Here is a 10,635-nt window from a genome sequence, read left to right on the forward strand (position 1 = left end):
TTTATGCCAATAAGGTATATGGGCTCCAGGTTCCTGAGAGAGTAAATAGCATGCGGATCTATTTCGGTCACTGGCTACTATGGTATCGCATCTGCCAAGCTTGCTCTGGTGCTTTGTGGATTAGACACCTAAGTTAGAGTTTCAAAACGTTGTCTACTAAGAGAGCCACTTGCTTCGTTTCAGCCGTTCAGGTAGCATCCCAGATCATACATATATGTGAACAAATATTACTGATGAAGTTGTATTCTTCGTATAATTCTTGTATATGAATCAATATTGAATAACTCTATCTAATAAATCAACAGTGAGAATATAAATCATATTAATCTCATTATTTATAGTTTTGTAAGGTTTGCCCCATGTGGTCTCATTAACATAGATACATTTATTTATTAATTATTTATTTGAACACGTAAATATTGAACAAGTCACTTGATTTGTGTGTAGGCTGTGATACTGCACGGGTTCCCAGACCGAAGTAGATGGTTTTCCTAGGAGGTCACATCCCGAGCCTTCGGCCTAATGGTCTGATCCACAAGACAGTAGAGCAATGTAAGGAGATGCAGTCCCATGGTAGCCAGTGACCAACAATGTGTTCATACGCCATTTGTTCCTTCAGGATCATGGAGCCCATGTGTACCATTGGTTTGGAATGAGGGTTTTCCAGCTCCCCTAGGTGGACCCTCCATGTCCACCAACAGACAAATGCATTAACAAACCATGTCTTTTAGTAAATGATGACATCTTACTCCAGATTTATTTTAACCTCCACCTATCACAATGTCTGTCTCTTGAAGCAAGTTACTAGCGAGGATATTATTACCATTACCATTATGAGGTATTTGTGGAGATTGTACAGTATGATGTTAATTATCAACATGGACCAAAAAAGAAACCTGAAGAATCATTGAAAACTAGAAAGTAGTGTGTATGTGTTCCATTTCAATCTAGGACTTGTAGCGGCTTAGCTTCGAGATAATTCCTTGTGTTTAGTTTATCAATCACCGTGTTAACAGTTATTAAATAAATCCCAAACGGTATATGAATTCGGAAGGCGACACGAAGTGCCAAATGGTGCAGATAACAAAATTACGAACACACCAACCAGATTTGAGCGGAAAGGCTAATGTGTGCGAGCAAACGAATTCATATTCGGATTCAGAGTCGAATCGAAACGAAGCAAAGTGAAGCAATTAATAGGATTCTGGTTTAAGGTGCCTCAGCGGGGTCCATCCACAACCCTTCACCCTAAAATCTAAATCTAGACCACTGTGTTGGCATCCAGTGGTGTTAATGTTTAACTCCAGTCAATCCGCGGTATTTTGCAATCACTGTCCATTGTCTGAGGTGGGTAATTCTCACACCTGACATAGTTAAACTCCATTGGTCACTGATACTCACTAGAATTACAGGAGCTGAGCACTGCTGTGGAATCTCACACTGAGACAAAACAACTGTCCCAATACTTCCAGGTTTTCAATGAGAGTTTCGTCAAGATCAGTTCGTGATTATCATTTACTAATTTTATTTAATCTTTAAACTAAATCACTTTCTGTTTATTGCTTTTGTTAAAAAACACCCGAAATTTTCAATTATAGATGAAGAAGATGAACAGAATGAATTCATGCCTGACAAACCAATTGGATCAGTGAAGCACAATAACAATAGACGACTACAAGAAAACTGTATAGGTAAAGAAAAGAAATGTAGTAGTAAATTAGACAGATCTAAAAAGATGCCGTTAAATGTTCCAACTAATGTACATAATTTATCATTATTACCTATCAGTTGTAAAAATGCTACTGATGATGATGGTAGAGGTGATAGTTTTGTCCAACAAGAATCTTTGTTATCAACAATAATACCGACTATATCATCTTCAGCTCCTTCTAATGAAGTTATTTCGTCTGATAAACTCTCTCATTCAAATAGTCAAGATTTGGATAAACTAAGTCAAAAACAAGTCAATAAGGACAAGGTATCTATTCATCTTTATATTTATAGTTATTATTGTAAATAATTCTTATCAGAAGGGGGGGGGTTGTGGAGATGTTAGTGACTGGTTCCATGAGGTAATTCCTGGAGTTCTAGTGAGAAGTCGTGACCAGTGGAGCTAACCCATGTCAGGTAGAGACAGGTATCTACCTCAGTACAATGAAAGTTGATAGCGCAATTTCGTGGATTGGTTGAGGTTAGACATTAACACCGTTGGATGCCGGCTCAGTGGTCTACCGGTTAGGTCCTCGCGCGCGAGACTGGTAGGTCCTAGGTTTGAATCTCGCGAGGCGGTATCGTGCATGCGTACTGGTGAGGAGTCAAGTGCTTCTAGGTTTTCCATGGTAGTCTAGCTTCAATTGACTCATGATCTTAACTATATAAAATAATTCTTGTATTAACCATTGCTTAACGGGTTATATTACACTATGCTGACAACCTCGACTGACCAAGAGAGTGTTTATTTATAAAATACTTAACAGTAGAAATCAGTAAAACTACTGTAAATTGATAGTTTTAATATAATTATTGAACCCTGAGATATTGAGTTACTGACTAGATAATAGTGAAAAAATGGTTAAGCGTTATGTATTAAGAGTTAGTCTAATGTTATGAGTTAGGGTTTTCATCATGAACTGATATCAGCCATAATTCTATGATGCTTCGCCACTATTTAACTACATAAACACCTTTTACACTATACAATAAATCTCATCAAGTACATTTATATACAATCTACTTCGGGAGCTAGTATGTTTCGTAATTTAGATTTATTACCATGTTATATTTATTGTTCAATTACATAGTAGATAGTTTTATCAGTTTAAAGTATTTTAGAAACTGCATGTTTTCAGTTTTCCTTAGTTTACAGCAAGATACAAATGATCTTCTATTTAAATTCGCTTAGTATTACTTGTCTGAATCTTTCCATTGATGTTTAGGACTACAACTGGTCTCAATAGCTGAGTGGATAACGCGATGGCGTTTGAAGCGAACGGTACTGAGTTCGAGTCCCAGAGTGAACATCAACTCTGAGATGCAGGTACATCCTGCTGACGAGTCCCAAACAGGACGAAACGCGTGTCCTGGATTCCACTGCTAGCCACTATCCATCTTTGCTTAATTCTATGTAGTTCACTTAACATCATCAGTATAGAGTACCCTTTCATTGTTTAACTAATCAATTATCTTGATTCAATAATGAGTTGTTCATATTATTTTGTTTGAAACATTAGGCCTACGTGTGTATGTAAGCCATATCTGCAATGAGTAATAATATAATTATGGAAAGCATTCTAGGCAATACGAATAAGTTGATGAAATCATAAATTTCCTCTAATTCTAGCATAAATGGAAACTGTTCTATACATATGTCGAGACATTGTTTATTGTTAAGGGTAGCTCGTGTAAGAGTAAATAATCATTGAAAACCAGGATGGATCGACCCAGGTATTCTGTCCTAATAATTCTTATTTAGATCTTATGAAGAAATACATTGTTTTGAACGAAAAGTCTTTTAAATAAGTCTTGTTGTTTACACACCCGATGCCCTTGTACGGCCGAGAGTAGGGAGAGTCCGCTCTCCTTCTCCAAATGCTCTCACATGACCACACGTATACAGCCACTGATAGGGAAGTCCTACTCACTGCCTTCTCGTGGCGTTACTGTTGTTTACGAAATTGAGAGGAAGAAAAGCGAATGTCCGGAGCTTTAACCGGGTTGGTAGATATGGAGTATCCACCTAGGGGAGTTGGAAAACCCTGATTACAAACCAATGGTCCACATGGGCTCCAGTATCCTAAGGGAACAAATGGCGTATGAATCAATCGTTGGTCACTGGCTACCATGGGACTGCATATCCTTACGATGCTCCACTACCTTGTGGATCAGACCTTAAGGTCAAAGGCTCGAGATGTGGCCCCCTAAGAAAACCAACTGCTTCGGTTTGGGCACCTGGGATGTATCACAGTCTTCACACAAATCAAATGAGATTTGTGTGGCGCATATATATCTGGTGCCCGCTTGTACCAATATTTATAAAGAAATAAATAAATAAAACTCAATAAATACTGATCTTATTAAAATTTACGCTGTTAATTTATGAAATTCCTGGTATAAAGAAAATTGCATGAAAAAAATGACTTCTTACCGAACTTTACTTACTTACTCAGAGTTTGTTTTAGCGAGTTAGTTTTCTACGGGATGGGGTTGCTAACCCCATGCCCAACTCTCCTCCTTTATCCTGGTTTGGGACCGGCAGTAGCCCCTGGATGGGCTACGGGCGGGAAGTTTGCTTTTCTAGAAAAAATCACGGTGTTTAACTAGTAGTGGAATATGGGACGAACATTTTTTTCTGATTTGGATGTCATCAGAACAGTAAGTTTTGCATCACAGTGTTGATTTTCACATCAAGGATCAGATCAAACATCGATCGCTTCAAACATTATTGCATAATCCACTAAACTGCTGAGTTTTTTTTTATCTGATCTGAGTGTTCGTTAGATACTAACAGAGACTGATTACATTCAGTTCTGAATATCAACAATATAAAAAAAACTCGTAACTACTGAGCGTATGCATTACTCTTCCTTCTTATTATATTCAGTCTATTCAATGTTTTTTTTAATACTTTCCTTTCATTTTAGGGTAATATAAATCAAACTGTATTACATTATTTGAAGAATAATCCCAACTTATATATGAATATTTTAACTTATACGGTAATGTAAATAACATTGATAATAATAACGTTTCATTTCAGCCATTAGAATTCGATGTTATACATAGTATGCTTAAATCGGATGGTATCATCATTGGACAACAAAAGCTAATGGATCTTTTGGATGATCAGGTATAAAAGTTTATCGAATTAGGTATACACATGTATATGTGGTATATTTTTGTGGCTTTATAATCACAGGTGATTTACCAGTTACTATCTAGTATATATACGTTGTCTGTATACGATGACTAGTAACAATATCTAGTTTCCTGGACAGTATAAGGTGGAGTAGTGGGATTCGAACAAGAGACTTATTGATGAACTGCACTAACCAACAGGCTAACACTTCTCTACCGTCGTTTTAATAAAATAAGCCGTTCCATTTTTCGGCAAGACTAAACTTTATGGACGAGCCAATCAGAAGCTTTCGTTGGTTTTCAAGCTCACGGCGCTGAGTTCGTTACCTAATGCTTACGTACGGTCGGTTTTACAACGTATTTAAGAGAAGACGTGATAATTCAGCGTCTACAAGAGAAGTGATCATAAGATTTCGGCGCTAAATTCAATTATCCATTTGGATAAATAGAGTTTTGGCATTATAGTTGATGTCAATTCGTGATGAAAACCCTAAGTATAATTCCTAACCTTAACCATGAACTGTAAATCATAATTTGAATTCTTCACACAGGTTTATAACCCTCATTTAGTCTTAGTTATTATGTTGACACTCTCAGAGTCACTCTAGCGTCGCTCAAAGGTCGTCCATAAATTCTAGTCTCACCCTTAACCCTAAACCCCAACCCTAAACCTTAACTCTAACCATAAACACTAAACCATACCAACATACCCACAACGTTGAAGCTATGTGGTCGAGGCTAAAAGAATTTTGAGACCTTATCATGGTCCCAGAGGTCGACTACTATGGAGCCACATGGATAAGTTCCTGTACCGGATGCACGATGATTTTAGAACTTCTGAACCTATATCTAACCTTGAGAAGTTTTCGAGCCATGTAAAAGAACAGTATCCGCTTTAATTTTTTAGTTTTGTATAATATATTTTTACTGTATACTAACTGTCTTCTGATTGGCTAATATTTCTCAAAGTCAATTAAGATTCGTTCAAAGGTCGTCCATAAAGTTTAGTCTCACCCATTTTTCTTCACAACAATTGTACACTAGTTACTAGCATAATTATTATAGCAAAGCAATGAGTTACCGAGTATACAACATCTTTCTAATGTAATCGTTGGCTTCACCAGTATCGATTATCACATAACATAATTGTGTTTGCCAATTACAATTGAAATTGAACCAGTCGAAATATTTTTGACAGAAAATTTGTAATATACCATGTTATCTAATCCATTCAACTTATGAATAGTAAGAAATGTATGTATAATGATCGGTTGAGCAGGGCGCCAAAATATATCTTAATAACTACTAATAAGTAACATGTACTCAATCACATTTGATGGAGAAACTCTGGAAGAGGTGGAAATATTCACGTACCTGGGAAGCATCATTGATAAACATGGAGGATCGAATGTAGATGTAAAGGCGAGGATTGGCAAACCAAGGGCAGCATTTCTATAATTGACGAACATATGGAACTCAAAACAACTGTCAACTAATTTCAAAGTGAGAATCGTCAATACGAACGTCAAGACAGTTCTACTGTGCGGAGCTGAAATGTGGAGAACTACTACATCCATCGTCAAGAGGGTACAAGTATTTATAAACAGTTGTCTACGCAAAATACTCAACATTCACTAGCCGGATACTATCAGCAACAGTGTTTTATGGGAGAGGACAAACCAGATTCGAGCTGAAGAGGAAATTAGGAAAAGACGTTGAAAGTGGATAGGACATACATGAAAGAAATCACCAATGTGCATATATAGCCTCTGCCAGGGAAGTCCTACTCACTGCCTTCTCGTGGCGGGGGTGTTGTTTACGAAAGTGAGAGGACGAAAAGCGAATGTCCGGCGCTTTAACCGGGTTGGTGGACACGGAGGGTCCACCTAGGGGAGTTGGAAAACCCTGATTCCAAACCAATGGTGCACATGGGCTGGCTCCAGTATCCTGATGGAACGAATGGCGGACGAACCTGTCATTGGTCAACGGCTACCATGGGACTGCATCTCCTCACGATGCTCCACTGCCTTGTTGATCAGACCTTTTGGTCAAAGGCTCGGGGTGTGGCCCCCTAAGAAAACCACCTGCTTCGGTTTGGGCACCCGGGCAGTATCACAGCCCACACACACAAATAGTGTGGCGCATATGTACCTGGTGCCCTTTTGTACCAATATATATGTGTTTAAATAAATAATAAATATAATAATGTGCATCACGAGGCAATCCCTAACTTGGAATCCTGAAGGGAAGCGGAAAAGAGGAATGCCAAAGAACACACTACGCCGGAAAATAGAAGTAGATATGAAAAGGATGAATAACAACTGGAAAGAATTGCCCAGGACAGAGTTGGATGGAGAATGCTGGTGGGCGGCCTATGCTCCTCGCCGAGGGGTAACAGGTGTAATTAAGTAAGTAACGTGTGAGTGTAAGTTAAGCAAACATGGAAGTCCTCGATTATCAAGGCGAAATTAATCAGGTGAAAATTTCATAGTAAGAATATGTAGAGATGTAGTGGTCACTGTGATGTTGACCAACTGGTTCGTGTTTGTTATTCTTATCACGGACTGATTTTAGCCAGAAAACCATTGAAAATCAGGAAGAACTAGATAAGTATTTAATCCTATCATAAGATTCATTAGCAGTGGTCATCTACAACTCTACTAGAAGTCTAACTTAGAAGCGCTTAACTTTCAAACCAATAAGTAGGCATTTTTTTCTGGTTAGCGTTTTTTTTAGCGAGTTAGCTTTTCTACGAGATGGGGTCGCTAACCCCATGCCCAACCCTCCTCCTTTATCCGGGCTTGGGATCGGCAGTAACTCTAGAAGAGCTACAGGCGGAATTAATAAGTAGGCATACTATAATCTATGTTGGCAACCTCAGTTAGTTCGTATCTCATTTTCTTTTTGGAATGCTACTTATTTATTTATATTGCTAAGAAAACATACTAATACCTTCATTCTGATTTTTTCTTTCATAAATCATAGTGTATTACATTCACACTACGCAATCGTGTTAAAAACCACAACAAAGGCAATAGTTCATTGTCTAAGAAATCAATTAGGTCTATCAAAAATATTGTACAATAATAAATAGCTATTGTATATAATAATTAATGTCTTTCATATCATTATTCAATTGACTTTCATTTCCCGAAATGCTAACCTTATGTACTAAACCTCTCATTGTGCTATAATGTATAAAATATGCATTTGTGTAAAAACAGTGTTTTAAATTCACTTGGTATTACTTGATTGAATCTTCCAATTGATGGTTTTTAGGACTGCAACTGGTTAGTCTCTTTTATTGGCATATGTGAATACTGTGCGTATTGTCTCAATATAGCCTTATTTCACAAGCATTGTAAGCAAAGATGGATAGTGGCTAGCAGTGAAATCCAGTTTGACGTGCGTTTCGTCCTATTTGGGACTCGTCGTCTGGAAGTACCTGCATCTCAGAGTAAACATAAAATCTGAGATACAGGTACATCCATCTTAAATAGTGTTTTGTTATAATTAATATAATATACATCTGCTCACATTGTACACGTATGAAACATTTTAACACTAGCGAACACTTCCTTTGTTTAAAGACACAATCGAATCCATATTCAAATAATCCCATACCCTTAAAATATATTAAAATAAAAAAAAATATGGTAGAAAAAAACAACTTAAAACGGAATAAAAGCATGAAAACATTGTAGTAAGAAAACTGAATCAAAAAACGAAGGAAAAAATGACAAAATAAATCGGTAAAAAAAGGAGACGACAAACACATACCATCGAAAAAAAGAAACTCAGTGTACTAATATTATCCGAAAGCAAAGGGAAAATAATAAAATAAAAATTAGGAGAATTAAGGTGCACAGTGACAGAAATAATTGCAGATGAAGAGATGTGGATAGCACTGATGTGGACTCACCTCTCCCAATCTCCGGTTTCATGACTGTTTGGTTAGTTGACAGTCGGCTTTCACATCCTCATCGAACGATCGACTGATAGACTGGTGTGTGTAAGTGTGTGCACTTGAACATCACATGATTGATCACCCGTACACCAGACAGATGAATGGATGAATTGACTGGCTGACTGGCCAACCGTCGTGTAGTGTGTTTGAAAGCTACATTGGTTGGTTGATTGATTGATTGGTTGGTTGACTGGTCGAATAGATTATTGATTGCAAACTACGGTGATGGTGTGATCGATTGACTGTCTTACTGACTGAAGACACTTGTGTGTTTGTAGAGTGTTTGAGACAGTGGCGAAATTGATGCGTGGTTCAGTGAGTGGACGAGATGTAGGAGGATTGTAGGAGTGAGTGAATGGTGGACGGAGTGTTGTGTGTGGGAGATTCGTCGGCCTCCATAGCTCAGTGGTTAGAGCACTGGTCTTGTAAACCAGGGGTCGGGAGTTCGATCCTCCCTGGGGGCAGCGGCTTTTGGGAGCTCGTCACACCATAACACCATAACACCCTACACATTCACACACACTCACCACACACTATCCCCTAACATACACCCAGTACATCGGACTCAACCAAACTTCCACAAACACAGTCACTTCAACACTCAATCATACATCCTCTCACTCCACTCCACTAATACCACACATCACGGAGCATGCTCACACAGAACGACATCCACATGCCGACACTGTCACATCGCACTTTCCACCCTCCATCTTACACTGCACAGCCTGATATTTGTCTACCGGTCAAGGCTTCCTCATCATTGCATCCACTCACCTATTTGTCAGTCATTGTTCACTCTCTTCAAACACACACTTACACACACATTCGTTGTAACAGACAACTTCCACGTTTCAGCTCGAATGTAGGTGACGTGATCTGTGTGTGGATGCATTCAGAGTCGGTCAGTCAAATGATCCAGTGTATTTTGGTCTTGTCCATCCGCCTAACTGAAAGCCTGTCGCAATTTCGAATGGTGCACATTGTGCAAATGTGTGAATTGTGAGTGTGTCAGTGCTGTTGGAAAGTAGTCGATTGGTGAGCGAATAGTTTCGGTTAGCGATGGGACAGTGAAGAGAAGTGGGAGATGTTGGTGCGTGAAACGGGATTGATGCGACATTTGTTTGTAGTGGAGTGGATACAGTGCAGTGGACTACGAGTGGACAACGTTGAGTGAGAGAGTGACGAGTGTGTGTGTGTGTGTGCGTTGTGTGTTGTGTGAATTAAAAGCCGACTCCTCGACCGGGAATCGAACCCGGGCCTTCCACGTGACAGGCGGAGATACTCACCACTATACTATCGAGGAGCACGTCGTCGTCACCACTATCACCACACTCAAAACTAAGCCTAACTCAACCCCAAACTCAAATTATCAACAACCAATAGACGTCAACGCACACACACACACACACACTATCCATCATACACTACCGACAACAACAACTAACACAACACTCTTGCATTCATGAACAAACTCACAGATGACCACATAGACAGAAAGTCACATCGAACCAAACACAACATACTATCTCACGCTTATCAACTTGCTCATTATTCAAATCCTATATTGGTTGATATACTGATCAACTGTACACAACTCCTCCTCAACATTGCCTAACAAGACAACCAGTGAACTAGGACAAACAGTCAGGTGTTCGTCGACCGACTAGTCGAACGACGAGCACACCGTGACGATTCAGTGACACAGTACGTGATGACGTGTGATGAGTGATGTGACAGTGACGATGGTGATGGTGACAATTGCAGATGAGGCAGATGAAGAGACGTGGATAGCACTGATGTGGACTCACCTC

At 38.9% G+C, this 10,635-nt stretch overlaps 1 protein-coding gene and 3 non-coding genes across 4 annotated transcripts in view; 3 read left to right on the forward strand and 1 right to left on the reverse strand.

The window, feature by feature from the left end:
* Smp_142090 (hypothetical protein) overlaps window positions 1-8,075 on the forward strand; it is a gene marked incomplete at its 5' end in the record, with an annotated part of 33,688 nt that extends 25,613 nt beyond the window's left edge. Inside the window, 4 exons of the mRNA XM_018791703.1 lie at window positions 1,599-1,978; window positions 4,641-4,715; window positions 4,757-4,846; window positions 7,840-8,075. Of these exons, the coding sequence (XP_018645122.1) occupies window positions 1,599-1,978; window positions 4,641-4,715; window positions 4,757-4,846; window positions 7,840-7,941 (647 nt within the window). The 3' untranslated portion in view covers window positions 7,942-8,075. The remainder of the gene's footprint in view (window positions 1-1,598; window positions 1,979-4,640; window positions 4,716-4,756; window positions 4,847-7,839) is intronic.
* Window positions 2,948-3,019, forward strand: Smp_tRNA_02267_Pseudo_TTG.1.1. Its single transcript has one exon. It is a non-coding gene (tRNA).
* A 1,144-nt stretch (window positions 8,076-9,219) lies between the features above and the next one.
* Window positions 9,220-9,291, forward strand: Smp_tRNA_02385_Thr_TGT.1.1. The gene has a single exon. It is a non-coding gene (tRNA).
* A 764-nt stretch (window positions 9,292-10,055) lies between these two features.
* Smp_tRNA_00809_Asp_GTC.1.1 lies at window positions 10,056-10,126 on the reverse strand. The gene has a single exon. It is a non-coding gene (tRNA).
* Window positions 10,127-10,635: the final 509 nt, after the last annotated feature.

This window comes from Schistosoma mansoni (assembly GCF_000237925.1).
Source record: "Schistosoma mansoni, WGS project CABG00000000 data, chromosome 1 unplaced supercontig 0094, strain Puerto Rico, whole genome shotgun sequence".
NCBI lineage: Eukaryota > Metazoa > Platyhelminthes > Trematoda > Strigeidida > Schistosomatidae > Schistosoma > Schistosoma mansoni.